Below are 17031 nucleotides of genomic sequence, written 5' to 3'. Positions count from 1 at the left end.
AATTCAACCAGCTGAGCCGTGCTCGTAGCCGCCTTTAAGTATGGAGCGCAGCAAGGTTAGTTAGTGTCCGTGACCCCAGTCATGAAAGATCACTCTTAGCCTCTTAGAAGTAATTCAGTAGAATTGTACCGATTAAAGAACTAGACGTAACCCGCGGCTTTCTTCCAGACCGAGCAAGGAGCCACTGACTGGGCACATAAAACTAAAGCATGTAAAATGCGAATTGACATAAAACAAAAACTAGCTTTGCCTGATGCCAGCAGCATGCCCTCTCTTGTTTGGGGCTCGTGTGTGCCTTCTCCCAGAGCACTTGGCGCATCAAAAGCCCTAAAGGGGAGACGGTGAGGTAAGGGGCTCTAGAATGTTCCCCCTTCTTCGCAGCAAGTCATCATTCCCTACGGAAAATTGCTTCATAAAATACCCTCACTTGGTGTAATTTCTGGTTCACACGGGAAAAGGGGAATTTGCGACCCGAGGGCTTCAGTATATGAAAAGACTATTTTAATTACTTAATTTACCTGAAGTATTCCTGAGGCGACTGTTTCCTTGATGACGTCGTTGTTCCTAACCTTGCTGTCAGCAGTATGGAGAGAGAGTTCGCCAAGTTATTAAGCCTGCAAAGTGTCTTGTTTAGTTTCACGGAATCCATTGCTCCTTCCCTTGATTCCAAGTCCCTTTAGCCTGTACCTCCTGCCCTAACCCTATAGTCACAATGACAACTTGTCCATGCAAGAAGCAATATTCTGTCCTTCTCTTTCCCTTGTATGTAGGACCTGCAGTGGCTGACAAGGTTCCAATGTATGTGGTGTTAAATGGCTACTCTTATTTCTTGTTTCCCATTTTTTTATACAGTAACAAAGAGTTCAAGTGATCGCAGAGGAGCCAAGTCCTTAGAAATGTCTCCAGCGCCAATGAGGTCTATCGGCCAAGCCGCCAAAACACACCTGCATCAGCCAAACCGAATTAGCCAAGTGCTGCAAGTGCCAGCGGTCAATTTATACCCCAAGAAGAAAGGCCAAGCCAAGGACCACAGTGCATGTAGTGAGTCTGAAGTCTGCTTTTTGCATATCTTGTACTGTTCTATATTTCACATTATATAACTACAGTAAAAGAGCAGACGCCGGGATTGGGAGGGATTGAGAAGAGGGACTATGTGTCAACTGTATCTCCCAATAGCCAGTAGAGCTCGGACCTGTGGCAGGCTCGTCGTTGGTAACCGCATCCTCTTATTGATGCTGGAAACTATACCTACAAATGTAGCCCAATTCGGACCTCCTTTCAGATTAAAACGCCTTATGAGTAATGTCTGCGTTTCTGCTTTTGCATCCACTTTAATCAATTATGATTAACCAGTGTGATGGGACACATTAATAGTTCACAGTACATGGATGCATAGATGGGCTCGCTATGCAGTTCAGGTATTTGCCTTACAAATAGGATATTTCGGAGAAGAGACGACTCGTCTGGAAAAGCTCATTAGAAAACCCCACTTGTAAGTTGCAGGTTCGTCTTAAAAATACACATTTTTGCTTTTGTGTGTTGCTTGCACAGGTTTATCCTGGGAAAAAAAACGTACTTGCAAGGTGTGTATGGTTACTGTCCAACACCTAAAAACACTTAAATCCCACACTTAATGGCTAGCTGTGCACCGCCCATGCTCTTAACCATTACACCATTGACAGACTGGGGAGGATAAACACCACAGGCCGCAAACAAATGTCCTCAAGCAGGTTACATGGAAAGGAAAGTCGGCCACAGTGCTTCGGGCTTATGGTCCTCACACAGAATAACCTGAGAAGAAATGCTGCTGTGTTTACATACACTAGTGATACAGTGCTTTATAAACAGTTCATACAGAGGGCAACCTGCCATGGCCAGCAGCCAGATATCCTTGCAGAGAAGATACAGACAAGAAAGGCAGCTGCAGGGCCAAGCTTCTGTAAAAAATATCTGTAGACATCGAATGTAATTGCAAACCTTAAGTACCACTGCCCGCATGTATAGCTCATTGTAGCGAGTATTCAGAGATGAGATGTTGCAGCAGTCCCACTGTAGGTAAATTATTATAAAGAATGCTCACAAGCTATTGATATTCGTAAGCATATTAAATGCAATATCAAAATCAAGATGCCACTGTTCGATTACACACAGAACAGACTCTTATTTCCCGTGTCCGCTTGCATATTAAAATAAGTGTCATTATTTGTGGCTCCTGGGTTGTCGTAGATGATGTATGTCCTTGGTAAAGTCGCACCTGATATCCCAGTTATGCCATGAAGTGTATAATTGTTAATCCCAATAAGGTGATACTACATAGCAGCGATAAAAGGGTGCCAATGGCTCTCATGTTAGAGGAACACACTTGAAATACTATAGCACGTAGGGATTCATAGGGCTAAACTTTAAAAAATCATTAGGGAAAAAGAGGCTTCTGTACTATCAAAACAATTGACCCTCGTTTGAATGGCTTCTGACATTGTTTCCACCTCAGGTACAGGTTCGCCGCAGAAATCATCACTTTTGGCAGAGGACAGTAGCGGCAAAAGACAGTCGGAGGACACCATATCCATGGTATCATCCCTGCACTCCAGCCCTCCTGGATCACCCCAGAACTCCCCACACAAAGGTACGGGAAAGGATTCAAAGGTCGTCTTCAGTTTCCTGGTACAAGGTGTAAATACATTTTTTTGAAGTTGTCTTAAATGAGTCAATTTTCTACAGTTAATTCTGAGGAAAAATCCCTGCATGGTTGGCGTGGTGTCTGATGACACCGGAGATGGCTTCTTGGCTAGTCGATATTTCAGCCCGATAAGATGAGGTCCACCCATCATGGTTACTAATGTGTAGTTAAGGTGTACAGTGTGTGCCTCTCTCCCACTTCATGTCTCCTGAAGCTTGTGAACTGCTTCCGACTGCGGGTCCAACACTCGTCTCTGAGTTTTTGTTTGGAGGAAGTATGAGATTTCGTTAGCAAAGTAGGAGGTATCTCAAAATTGTGAATTTTCTTTCCTAATACTTGTATATGCTTATATACTGATTACACTATAGCCATGCCTTTGGTTTTTCGATGCACTGCTGCACTCCTTATTAACCTTAAATATGTCTAGTATTTTTGGATTCTCCTTGAGACACAAAAATGTAATCTCCTACACCGAACCACTAGCTGGTGAGCCTTCAAGTGAATTTACTAACCAGCAGTGGCCACAGGGGTGATGTCTCTTCCTCGGTAAAGGTTGCTCTAGCAGTCTGTCGTCTACTAGCAACCCCCTAAGCTCCATTTACTGTGCTGCAGTTTCAGTGTCAGGCTCTGTTCCTCAAATGCATTAAGACCTATTTAATGAGCGCTGTATTATGTCCAGTGATGCGTGTAGCAAGTTATAACATGGTGGTCTTGTGGATGTTTTGTAGAATGCATTGATGAGTGTTCCTTTCTTCCTAATGTAAAGCACTCCGCGTTAGTACACCGCCTTTGACCCCTTCTAAATCTAAACCTTAATATTTGTTTTTTCAGCGAGTCTCCCACTCCTGCCTGATGCATTTGGATCCTCGTCGCTGCTTACCTGCGACTCAGGCCACAAGAGCAGCGGCCCCCGTAGCTACGGGATAGGTGGGGGATACTTGCAGAAGAGAATCCAGCAGATCACAGGCAGAGCAGCGCAGGACGCAGACTGCAGGCAGCAGAGCGAGGCGGAGGAAGAGCAGCGTAGACCACAGGCAGGACAGGAGAGCAAGCTCAGGAAAAGGATGAGGTCCCCCTTTGGACGTCTTAGGGAAAGGAGCAGCTCGAGGGACAGGCTGGTTTTACCCAGAAAGGCAAAGCTACAAGACTCAGAGGAGGCTCTTGTGTGTGATCAGCTACAAAGCACAGCTGCTTCTGGCAGCCGCCAAAAAGACCCTGACACATCCAGCATTTGTAGTGTCCAAGGCAGCAGCCATGCCTGTGTATGGCTCTGTCCGCAGATAAGGTCTAAGAGAAGGAAGACGCTTTGATTTGTTACTTGCCCAATATGGCCGCTGAACAATTGGTGCCTAATGTTGTGCTGAAAAAGAAAGCTAGCTCATCAAGTAGGGAAAATTGGCATAAAAACGATGTCCATCATCTGCCATATTGTCACATAACATCAGTTGATCACAGTTTACAATTTTTGGAGGGTTTAGATTTTGTTTTCTTTCCCTGTTATCTAACACACCTTATTTAGAGAATAGACACAGAAAATGGCAGCAAGCCCTGATGGAGGCGCCGACAAATGTTAACCTGTTCTGTATGCCCAGTGATTCTTTGCACCGCTTGACATTTTCAGCCAGGTTTGCAGTCCAGCTGTGGTGGTTCAGTATTTTTTTTTAAGTGACTGTTCCCTTTTGTACAAATGCATTGTGTATCAGCATAGCATTGATCCGGAAAGATGAACTAGAACTATTGCAGGAGGAATGTATCACCCTTTATTGCAGAAAGCCAGCATTCTAACGCAGCTTGCAGGTATGCTTTGTTACAGCAGTGCTATCCACACTGAGTCGCTGTAACATGCCCTATTGAGAGCGGACTCCATTGTTAGCCTGCTCGTCAATTGTTTCTGGATTCTCTGCCTCTGCTGGGTAGATATTCTGTGACAAGGTTTTCCTGTTAACGTGGAAGGCAGTTGGCTTTCGGAAAACCTAGTTCACAACAGCATGCCCCTTTTGACATGTAAAGATATACGTAAGTGAGAAGAGGATATTGTAAAATACTTGGGGTACGCCAAGAGTGAAAGGGACAGCCACTTACCCCGACAGTTCATAGCAGAGCCAAGGAATTTTAGAGTTTATGCTGATACCAAGGAAAATGCTGTTAAAGTTTAGAATGTTTGTGCAATACACGTTACAGGCAGTAGACAGCCATTTATTGATCAACAGTACATCTCGAAATTCTGATGCATGATATTTGGTATTTTGGAAATGTGAATAGCACTTATATTCACCTGGCCAGCCAATGTAGGCATTTCCCCCCTCTTTTTGTGCTCTTGAAATCATTTTTTTAACCATTAGCTTTAATTAACAAATTCCATGATTTTTTTTTATAGGCTATACCAGTTCTCGAAACATGAAAAGAGACAGTATGTTCCAAGCACGAAGTTAATAGAACTCATTAATTTGAATGTTACGTATGAAAATCATAATTCTAATCCTATATCATTGCTAACAAAGAGTTCTAGTAAAGACCTTTGCAAATACAACACAACTCTTTCTAATATCATCCAATTGATCCTCGTCCAAGTAGTAGTTTTGACATAAATAGTGTAAGATATAATGCACTTGTCCATAATTTAAATCCATGTCTAACAAGTGCAGTGTCTTTGCTACCTTAGATGTATTCTCTGCCGAAGAAACCCGTAGGAAACAGCCAAGTCATGCCTGCTAACTGTTGAGCTAGTGCTTGGAGAAGACAGTGGCGACCCATGTAAAGGTTGATGGTGTGAATTAATTTGGCACCTCTGAATAATTGGGTATCATCTCATCAAAAAACGCATGCACTGAGGCTGAGCACCACATTGGATCAATGAAATTATCTGTCCTGTACAACAATTTGAAAAGCATTGCCAAACTGTCCTTCTGGCATATTTTTAAACCTTTTACCCAAACATTTTATGGAAATTTGTACTGTATAACAATTCTTTATTAATACATTTTGCAATGCTTTTTAATTTGCATTTGCTCAGACAAATGATAAAGGAATTGGGTTTCCTCAATGAAACTCCCATGTATTTAGAAACAGAAATTTTAAAATTGAGCTCCTGATCTTGATTTTCCGATGTATGTTTTCAGCTTTAATGTAAGAAACTTTGTGGGACGTTAGTATTGTGACAATATTTTATAATTCAAAGTTTAAATTAATTTGGCATACAGATTCGTTTTTGTTTATAATAAAACAAAGTAGGCAATTAAAATATTAAGTAGCATTGCGCTAAATCCATTACCTCATAGAATATAAATAGTTGTTCAAATGAGCATACAAAGAATTCATGATAATTGTATCTAGGAATCCATTGCACCACTATAAACAATGCTTTGGATACATGTTGTAGACCTATGCCCCTCATGCATAAATCACCATTCACAAAGATAATAGTGGAGTGTCCTCCTTAAAAACTATGTTTATGATCGAAGATAAAGATGCTTATTATTTAAATCCTTTCTTATGGTATGAAATGTTTTGCATTTCTTCATTTCACTTTTTGTGAATTAAGATTTTTCTGTAGGCATCGAGCACATTGTATCTAATAAGAGAGAGCGAGTTATGTCACGTGGGATGGAGTTTAGGTGAAAGACCAGGAAGTGTATTTGAGCTGGGGAGGCAGAAGGCATTTGAACGAGCAGGGAGTATAAAGTAAGAGTTAACGTAGTTTTAGAAGTTGGCAGGCAGTGGTTACTAAGATTTCTAATCTAAATACTAGTAGACTTCTAGTACTTGTTTCGTTTGTGGGAAATTCCAAATGCGTTGAATATTACCAAGTAAGTGTGGAGTGAAGTCTTGCTTTTGCAGGGGCGGATGCTCCGTGGAAGTATGTTTTCTTGCTTCTACCTGGCATGTAGTGCTTGACAGTAAATTGGTTCATGACAACAGTTTGCCGTAGTGAAGATGACTCGGAGTGGAGTCAGATTTTGTGTCATTGTGGTGTTAGGGATTAAAGCATCACGTGTCATAGAGCGCACAGTGTAGTTTACAGTGAAAGCATGATGGTTTTAGTAGGCCATTTGACAGGAAAGTGCGTGCTTTCAAAGCTCTTCTGAAATCAGGAGGTTGGATGAGTGATTTGTTGTGTAGTTGGTAGACTCACGGTTTAACAGTACTTATAGTGGATGCCAAATATAATATTGATTGAGTGTGACATTAATGGATTTTGTGTATGTTTTTAAAGTGAGGTGACAAGATTCGATGAGGGAATGAAGAGTAAGGCTGCCATAAGAGAGGTTGTAGTAATTTAGGAGTAGCTGTGAAAATTATGTCCTGGGGTGATGATGTTTTATGTAGTACCTGTATATTTAGCCCAAAATGGTGTTTATGCAGAACACTAATGTCCGATATTGAAGAAGGAAAATAGTTTTGGGTTCAGCCGAGTGCACATAAGTTCAACTGGTGTTGTAGATGCTCCAGGGGCGTTTTAGAGGTAAAATAACTGGTCAACACAAACATAAACACAATAGCAAATAGAGGAAGGATGGCAGCACAGTTCTTCTGTTTTGTCTTTCTACATTGGTATGTGTTGTTAAGGTACAACTTTTGTTTCAGTTTGGATCCTCTCCACTTCATGCCCTTCACATCAAGATTAACACAATTTCTGTCAAGCCTTTATTAAGTGTTCTGTTTCCTTATTTTAGTACATTGACTTTTACTTTTTATTTTTATTAATGCGTACAATTCAAATTCAATGTGAATGTATCTCTAGGTGCTAAAAACAAAGGTCTTACACAAACACTACCCCTCCTCCCAGATCTTGCCCACTCACATTTACCTAGATTTGAGGAGAGGGGATTTGCATTTCAGTGTCATTGTGGTATACTGAGCACTAAATAGGAGTCTGCTTATCAGGAGTTGGCTGTAAATCACCCATTTTATGCTGAACTCTGGATTATTACTGGTACTTGTGGAAAACCTTGTAAAGCTTGTGACATCTTCAGGTGGGATTATGGAACCTGCAATTGGTACAAGACACTGTCATCTGAGCCTTGCAGTTGGCAACTGTGTTGCCTCTATATAAATGGTACAGTAGGTTCAATAATCAATGTTTTCATTTAGTTGTTTCAAACAGGATTTTCTGCCCAAATCTGCATTGAGAGTTATTTTTTATATGACATCGGGTAATAACATGGTTGATTCTGGTAATAAATCCACAATGTCAGACCTGGTGGAATGTGTCCCAAAGGTTCGCCAGGAGTTCTGGGATATCAGTGAGACTGTTAATCTTATTTCAATAATTAGAAAATAGGGAATCGCTTGTATTGCGGAAGTAATAACACAGTTTGGAATGACAAACCCAATACTTTATAAAATGTGAGCAGAAACTTCAGTTGCCTTAGTTTTAGGTATTTCTTTTGACAAATATTTCTGTTTTCAATTACCTTATTTTCTTTAAAATTAGAACATTTTGCTTTTTTTAGGCTATTCCCTCATACCATCCACTAAATCTGATAACTTCTCAGACTCCAGCCACAGCGAGATCTCTTCGAGGTCCAGCATTGTCAGTAACTGCTCAGTTGACTCAATGTCTGCAGCCCTCCAAGATGAGAGATTGCTACCTCACACTCATATTGTAATGGATTCGCCAGGACCATCTGAAAGAAGAGAACACCATCACGCAGTGGCCAGCCATAGCCAACCTTACACCAGGTAAGATCAGGGGTGCCTTTGTTATTAAATAAAGACACAGAAAAGTGAAATAAATATCTCTCATGAATTATCTTCAGATTTCTCCAATTTCCCATTCTAAAATACACTTTATAACACTTAAAGCTTGGTTCTGACTGTCTGTCCTGTTGTCCGCAACAATAGCACATATCCTGATTAACTCAGAGCACAGCTACACCTGCCCCTGGAGACATAAGGCGTTGCCTACTCCGGGTGCTAAGCCACCTAAGATGTAAGATGATGCTTACATGGGAAACCTGGCCAAAGAGAGGCTATGTTCCCCATCAGTATCATCTGTACACATCTCTTCCCAAGACTTAAGGGGCTAAAAGAAAAGACCCTTGACTGCAGGACTGCGACTTCCTTTCAGTACTGTTATTTTAATTTCTTTAATTCTGTTATATTGATACTGAACCTTGAATTGGAACCTCTCCAGCACGTACTTCAGGAATGTCAATGGCTAATAATTAGCTGAAGTAACATAAATATTATAATCTCCTCGAAGTTAAAGCAGTATTTATTTATTTTCTTACCTCGGGTCGAAAAATAACTGAATTGTCCTCATTTTTTATTAAACAACGTGATCTGGAGCACTTTGTTCTGGGCACCCTACTTCCACGAGTCCAATTAATTTTGTTTGGGTGTCCCACACACTGTTTACAGTGGGAAGATAACTTTTAATCCTATCTGTTACATATCCCTACTCATTAATTAAGAAAAACAACTTTATAGTGTTGACCACATTTAAGCCAATGTAATAAATTAGGTACAAAATGTATTTCTCAATTTCTTCCTTTGGACATTTAATTTGTCGTGAATTGGTAGATGCTGATAACTTCCTCCCTCTCCAAGTACCTAGTTTCGTGCCCGCTAAATATACTTTGACACACTTTGTTAGAGGAGCGTGGAGTTGTCATTTGACATGTGCAGTATCAGAAATCTGTAGCAGCCTGCTGTCATCTTGATAAGACTTTCTCTTAATTTAATAAAAAATCCGTCAGTAATAGGTGTGTTCAGATTGGTATAACTTTTTATTCTAGAGTTCTAAAATAAATGAATGGTAAAGTTGAATCTCTGGAGCAAGGCTTTCATTCTGCCCTTTCCAAGGCCTTAATTCTGCCCTTTCTGATGCCCTCACTCTCTTGTTTCTTTGGTCCTTTGTTTTTGAGTTGTTAGGACTCTGCACACATCACTCTGTACCATAAGGGTCTAGTGCATCCAGTGCCTCATTTGATCACAGTAGAGTCATAGATCCACCTTGCATGCTTTGAGGAGGAAGCCTGTGAGATAGCTATTCTGCACCCTGCCCCTCTCACTTAACCAGATCTCCGCTCAGCTTTCCCCTCTGTCTTGGCTACCTGTCTTTCAGGAAACCGGATTGATACATTTAGAGGCCTGAATTAAACCCCTACCAGACTTCAATACATGCTATTAGGATATGTATCTGATAGAGGCTACTAGCCGCAGATTCCTTAACGTAGAATTACCTCCAGGCATGAGACTGGATCCGGAAACACTCTTTTTTGTCACAGCATCCCTGCGTGCCGGGGGGGGGATGGCATCACGCGACTCCTGCCAGGCGTCGTCCGCGTACGTGACGTCAGCAAGGTCACATAAGTCCCGCCCCGGTGCGCCTATGTCAGTTTTTCCTTTTCCGCATGCAGAGCGGATCCGGCCTATGCTCCGGGCCTGTTTGGGCCCTTTGTCTTTCATGTTTGTGGTTTCTGTGTGGTACAGTTTGTGAATATCTTCGGGCTTTAAGTCTTGCAATGGTGTGTGGACACCTTATGTTGGTGACGGACCCTCACCTCATTTGCATGTGGTGTCTTGGGGAAGATCACGGCTCCACTGATTGTGAGGCATGCCAACAGTTGAAGCCGCGGACGGAGCGCCGCATGAAACTGCTCTCGGTGCGTCTCTCCAGGTTGACGGCTTCCCCTCGCTCAGCTTCAGAGGAAGGTTTTTGAAGCGGCTGTCGTCATCCTCATCCCTCTCCTGTGCCACACGAGCGTCGCTCCTCGGTGGGTAAGTGTCGCAGTTTGTCCCCGGGGGCTGGCTTCCGGCCTGTTGGTGGGGCAGGGGCTCTCCGCAGATGATGTTGCCCCGCGTCTCGTCCTCCTATCCACGTTTCCTGGTGAGGCGTCGTCGAGAGCCCAGATGGAGACGCATGCGGCGACTATGTAGGTCTCGCTGACTTCTTCTCCTCCTCCTCCTCCTCCTCCTCCTTCCTCTCCTGGGACGTTGGCGGATCCCTTGCACTGTGCGGGGCCCTCCGCAGTGTCTCCAGCGCCCACTGGTTCGGCTCCAGGCTTCGAGGATGTGGTGCTGTTGGGGTGTGGCCCTTCGGGGGTCCCTCCTCCTGACCACGGCGCTCTGCTTGGCCGCAAACTCTTGCAGGAGTCCCTGTGGTGTCACGGGAGGTCGCCGGGGCTCGGGTCACATCCCCTCTCGGCCCTCTGGACAGGCCTTGTCTACGGCTGAGGTGACGCCGCTTCGGCGCCGGCAGCTGCTGTCCCGGGCGGCGCCACAGGGGTCGACGGACCCCCCTCGTTCCGCTAAGGGTTGAGGCTAGAAGGGGACCCCTCGTCCCCATCCGGCCCCCTTTCGTCCCACCGCGCAGGCGGTTGCCTTGTAGGAGGTCTAGTCGGAGGTTGAATCAACCTTGGCGGCGCCACATGGGTCGGCGGACCCCCTACGTCCTATTCTGGGTCGAGGCTGGCGGAGGGCTCCTCATCACTCCCCAGGTCTCCCTCGTCCCTCCACGCAGGCGGCTGCCTCATTGGAGGTCGAGTCGGCGCCCCTGGCCCCACCGGCTCAGCTCCAGTCCCTGGCACTGTGTGACGTGGGGGAGGCCTGTCCGGTATCTCATTTAGCGCCGGATGGAGATGATGTCCTGCCTCAGGACTCGGAATCTACGGCGCTGATGGACGTTGAGTAGCGGACTCGTCTTCGGACGCTCCCTCTTCTCCGGAGGGTGGGTGCCTGCTGGTGTTGTCCTCACCGTAGACGGACCGTCGCATGGTGGCTTTTTCCCCGGTCTCCCTCCTTCTACTTTTTAAGTCTGGCCTTTGCCCGACCCGCTTTACCTCATTGACGGCTGCCTTAGTTTGCAGCCGTCGCCCACAGAGGAGCTGCTTTCCTCACCGCGGGGCCCTACGGAGGCGGGTGCGGCCTTCACTCGTGCGGTGTCCACGGCAGTGGGCATTTTGCGCATGGGTGATCCGGTTGCAGATAATCTTCTGGAGGTTCTCCACCAGAGCTCTGGTGGGAGGGAGCTGTTGCTTCCATTTGAGGGTTCGCTCCTTTCGTCTCTTATGGGGACTTGGGGGCGTCCCACCACGGGGGACCCTGTGCCCCAACACCTCCTGCACGGGCACCTTCGAGCACCGCGTCTTTCCCTCCACCCCTCTGCCTCCAGTCCACTTTTGCGGACTGCCTTTCCCTCTCTGCTGCCACTGTTGGCTCCACCGTCCCGGGACGCCTGCTAGCTGGACTCTTAGGGACGCAACATGTTTGCCTCGACCAGCGATGCTCTGCGGGCCCTTAACACCTTATGTGTGTTGGCTAGCCACCTCTTGTGTGTGGGACTCAGCTGAGTCCTTGGGGTCCGCTGATTCACAAGAGACTGATCAGGTTGACTTGCGGCAGAATGCGCTGGATAGCCAGGAGCTAGCGGCGTTTATTCTTCGCTCTGCTCTGGACATATCGAAGGTGCTGAGTCATGCCATGGCCTCTTCGGTTGCACTTCGCCGCCATGCTTGGCTTCGGGACAGTGTATTCCTGGAAAATGTTAGGAAATGGCTGGTTGATCTTCCCTTCAACGGCGCTCTGTTATTCCATGCCCCGGCAGACTCGGCCATTGGGGCTTCATCCTCCTCCTCCTTTTCTTTCTTCTTCTTCCCCTCATTGACTGGTGGGTTGATTTGGTTCTTGGACCTCCTTTTAGGCGAGTTGGCCTTGTTGTTCTGTGTGCTTTATGGCCACTTGAGTACTCCTTGCTGAGACTGTGGCTTTGTTGGCTGCTGGATGGCCCTTGTAGACTGTGTGCTTTTTGCTTGAGTTATTTGTACAGATTGGCACTGAGATTAGGCCTTATGTTCTCTTGGGCTGCTTGACAAGCCTTCTACAGGGTTGTTTTTCCCCGTGGCTCTTTTTGGTTGGCCTCTGCTGCGGCAGTTTCTTCCAAAGTGGGTTCCCATGTCTTGGGATTTAACGTACCCTATGTGGGGTAGTGGTAACTGTTATATAGCTTGCTCTGTGCTAGGGAGTTGTGGTCGCCTTCGGGCCTCTGCGCTCCATGGGGTTTATGTATGTTGCTGATGCAATTCCCTTGCTGATTTGGCAGGGGTGTTATATCTGGGCATTCCCTCGCCTTGCTGCTCTTGTCCTGGAGGCTGTGATGGTTTTTTCTTCTTCAGGAGTAACCTGCCCAACCTTCCCGGGGCTTCCAGGCTGTTCTTCCTGCTTCCGGCTGCTTATTGCTGCTGGCACCGCTCTGTCTGGTCTGTTCACTTCCGACTGTGGTGGACTCATCTTCTTTTCCCTCATCTCCTTGGGCCCTCTAGGTTTTTCTTCTTCCTTCTTCTTGCCTTGGCGTTGGCTGGCGGTTCTGTTGCCTTGAAAGGACGTGTGGTGTTTAGGCCTCCCCTGGCCTTGACCTTGTTTCCCCTGTTTAGGGTGAACGGGACTTTTCTTCTCTTTTCTTCTTCCCTCGCCCCTCTGGGGGTGGGTGGTGTTCGGCTTGTGGGGTTTCCCCTTGCCTGGGGGACGGGGCTCCTCGCCCAATCCATTGGACTGGTCCCTTGTGGGACCCTCTGTTATGTCCAGGCTGGTGGGGTCCTTTCACAGACCTTCCTTACCCATGGGTATGGCTATGGTATCTATTCTACGTTAAGGAATCTGTGGCTAGTAGTCTCTATCAGATGTACGATTTACTTATCTTCAGTAACGATGTATCTGGTAGGGACAATTCTAGCCGCAGATTTCTTCACGGCCCGCCCTTCCTCCCCGTTCTGCAAGGACCTTTGGCTTCTGCACTCGCCTCCCGGTGGGTGGCTGGTCTTTTGTGAGTGCATTCTTTTGTTCTTTTGAGAGGGTCATTTGTCATGTTCTTGTTCCTTCCCTCCTCTTTGGCACTTTGGAGGTTTGGTCTATGGGTACTCCTGTGCCCCTCTGCTCTGGTTGCTCTGGGTTGAGGCTTGCCTTTACTCTTGTCCCTTCCCTTCCATTCCTCTTGTTACTTGGGGTCTTGGCCCCTCTGCTGACTTCTGGGTTGGGGTCATCTGACCGTGCCTTGCCCTTCTTCCTTGGGGGGCTGTAGCACTCTGTGCTGAGGTTGTCTTGGAGGTTTCGCGTTCCTGCTTGTCTTGTAACTGGTCCCCCTTTTTTGTTCTTGGTTGGGGTTATGCTCCTGCTACATGCTTTCATAACATTTTGTATGTGTTCCTTGTCTTGAGGGGGTGGAGGGATACAGTCTCACGCCTGGGGGTAATTCTACGTTAAGGAATCTGCGGCTAGAATCGTCTCTACCAGATACTTTGTTACCGAATGTAAGTAACTCGTACGTTGTAGTTTGAAAACTATTCACACTCTCTTTAAAGCTCTGTAAACTTTTTCAACCATAGCCGCAAATTTCCAAACAAGGCAGCCAGAGAGCCACATCTTGGCTCACTAAATGTCCTGTTCTTCTGGTTTGCTTCTTTTGCTTGTAGATGTATTCTTAAATAACATGACATATGTGACGACAATACCAGAAGAAGAGATAGTTCATTATCCTCCGCAGACACTCAGATTTGGCAAGCATCCATGTTTTTAATACATTTTTGGAGAAGAATGTGAAAGAAACAGTTTGTATCTTTACATTCCCGACTGCCTCTTGAAGAAATGGTGCTGTTGTCATAGAAAAGTGCAGTATTTGGTTTAGAATAATATATGAGAAGGGATCTCCTGAGAAAAACACATGCATTCTCATTGTGATTTGAGTAGACTCCTGGTTCTTGAGGTTGTCTTATGAATTCTGTTGTTCAAATTATTGATGATGGCAGCCATTTTCAATGTTTGCATAATGCACTAGACCCCTAAATAAATAAGAACCAATTGGAGTGAGGACCAACTTACTGCCCTTCAGATTCCTGAGAATATCGCGTTATTACAAATAATATACCCATTCAGTTTTTCATTTGATAAAATCACAGTTTGTTTTTATGTTTATCGTGACACAAAACAAAATCCTCTGGTAAGAATGTTATTCATGTGTATATTTTGTCATTAAATTTAGCTGGTCACCAGCAAGGCATGCGGCAATCAGGGCGTCCTACGTGACATCTTCCATGAGCAATGAAGAGATCTCTCATGATCACATTCTGCTGGATGCGGTTGACAGCGGTCGTGGAAGTTGGACGTCCTGTTCCAGTAACTCTCACGATAACTTCCAGCCTTTTCAGAACCAGAAGAGCTGGGACCTCATGAACTCGTACCGCCATACGCATTTAGAGGGACCTATTGCAGAGATAGATTCGACAAACTGCTACACAGAAGATTCTGGTTTAAATCCTGACAACTGTTCTAAACATAGCAGTCAGTCAAAAGACAGTGTGGAACTCGATCAGTCTCGTCAAAGCTGGACCTCGTCCAGTTCTCAGTCTGATACCTACGAGACCAACTATGGGACAATCAAGAGGCGAGTACTAGATAACAGTGCAGCAGAGCAAGATGAAGTATTGGACTCTAAGCCAAGCACTGACACATCCATTAAAACTGTCACGTCAAGTACATCGAAAGGCCTTATAGGTAAGCCAAGAAATAAGCTTGTGTGTTTGCATCTGTTTTGCTTTTTAATGTGGAGCTGTCAAGAAATGGCAGCAGCAGATCTGGTTTTCGATTGCTAATCTAGCTTTAGATGTGTTTATCATACGCAACACTCCAATAACATGTTTCATCTCAACTCCATGTGTCATCTCAACTCCATGTGCACGAAGCCCCATTTTATATAATGAGTACTAAATGTGTGCTCTTTAACTTATCACTATATGGTTGCATAAAACGAACATTCTTGAAAGATTTCCTAATAATTTGATACTGTGTGGCACTTTGCTTTATACTTATTCATCATTCCCTATACCATACCACACGCTTCCATATGAATATGGATACAAATCTCAGAACATGTAGAACCAAAAACGATTTCACAGATTTGGCCAGGGTATTGTAATGTAAGAGGAATTGTCAACATGTACCTGTATGAAGTGGCTAAAAGAACTTCAAGTAAAACCATTTCCACTCTTACAGTGACACACATTTTCTCCCAATTTGTTTTCAGATCACCCATATTTACTCTTAAGGAATAATCAATTTTTTGACTTTGATATTCATGATTTCATGAATTTACATACACTAAAAGGGTACATCTGGGGGATAAAATTGATACCTAGGCTTCAGGTTACTACAAGACACATATGTACAATGCATTTAAGTCCAACATATTATACTTTTATGAATCATATTCTAGAACTTGGGTTGGTTTACTTGTAACATGCCAAACCCTCATCTTTTAGAATTCATTTGACACTTAAATAATAGCCTACACTGTGAACAAAGTGTTTATGACCTGATGAAGTGTTCTGGGAATCTGACATAATCAGGTCTTAGATCCTCTATTATTTCCAAAAACAAACACAAGAGTGATACATGTTAATAAGATTGTCTTTTTTGCAGATATTGTATGAGATGGTGCTCATCCAGGTGTCCAGTAATGCTGATACAACTTGTGCACTGTCTCTTTTGTATGTCAGCTCGTCCGAATCTTTTCAGTGCGCAGGTTTCCAGAGTTGGCGTGCAATCAGTAGCCCATCTTGCATGAGAATGGGTGAGGTTACAAAATGAAGATCGTGGATCTGTGGCTCTTTTGAAGCTATGGTGTAATCTTTTTGTAGCTTATGTCAGATGAAGAATGATCATTTAAAAACCTGACACAAGGCTTCACCATTTCATTTCAAAGTTGCCACTTTTATGAACGTGAAGACTGCTTAGGAGATTTATTGCAATTCAGTGATTTTCATTGTGCTTATATGTGCCAAGCGTTTCTTCTTCTCCTACATTTAATATAATTGATGTCTCACTAGCTTATTTGCTGATCCTAATCCATTAGCTTGTTAAACCTCTTGTGCTGCTTTGAAGGAATGCAGGCACCACCCTGTAATATTTCTCTTACATTCAGGCTAATGTCCACTTCAGCAAAACTAAATGAAGGAAATTAGCCATCAACTTAATGTACCTGGCTTAAAACATTCCACAGAAATCTAGCAAATGGACCTTCTGACTTGCCCAACAGATGGCTGCATCTGTTGCCACTGTTCCTTTTTTGATTCTCCAAGAATTGCCACCTGTTAAAGCAAGTTAAATGTCTGGTGCCATAAGCAAGATGACTTTTAGTTCCTCCAAGTTCTTTTTGGTGTGTGACAAAAATTGTTACTCCTGTGATGTTTGCTTTGCAAAGTTACACTCACAAGTCATTTGACTTTCAATAGCAGCCCCTTAGAGCTGTTAAAAAATACATGGGAAACATAGAGCACTTTTTATTTACAGTATCGGTGTTAGAAAGACCCTGTTGTAGTTGATGACTAGTAGAGCTGGAGTTAATTTTGTGGGGCTGG

At 44.4% G+C, this 17031-nt stretch overlaps 1 protein-coding gene across 7 annotated transcripts in view; it reads left to right on the top strand.

The window, feature by feature from the left end:
* RAPGEF6 (Rap guanine nucleotide exchange factor 6) overlaps positions 1-17031 on the top strand; it is a 985108-nt gene that overhangs the window by 951318 nt on the left and 16759 nt on the right. For all 7 annotated transcript variants that reach the window (XM_086931538.1, XM_086931540.1, XM_086931537.1 and 4 more), the window contains 4 exons: positions 853-1041; positions 2492-2626; positions 8134-8362; positions 14658-15169. In XM_086931538.1, the coding sequence (XP_086787664.1) occupies positions 853-1041; positions 2492-2626; positions 8134-8362; positions 14658-15169 (1065 nt within the window). The remainder of the gene's footprint in view (positions 1-852; positions 1042-2491; positions 2627-8133; positions 8363-14657; positions 15170-17031) is intronic.

Source organism: Lissotriton vulgaris, chromosome 7 (genome assembly GCF_964263255.1).
Source record: "Lissotriton vulgaris chromosome 7, aLisVul1.2, whole genome shotgun sequence".
Classification (NCBI taxonomy): domain Eukaryota; kingdom Metazoa; phylum Chordata; class Amphibia; order Caudata; family Salamandridae; genus Lissotriton; species Lissotriton vulgaris.
This window is presented reverse-complemented; position numbering and strand designations above follow the sequence as displayed.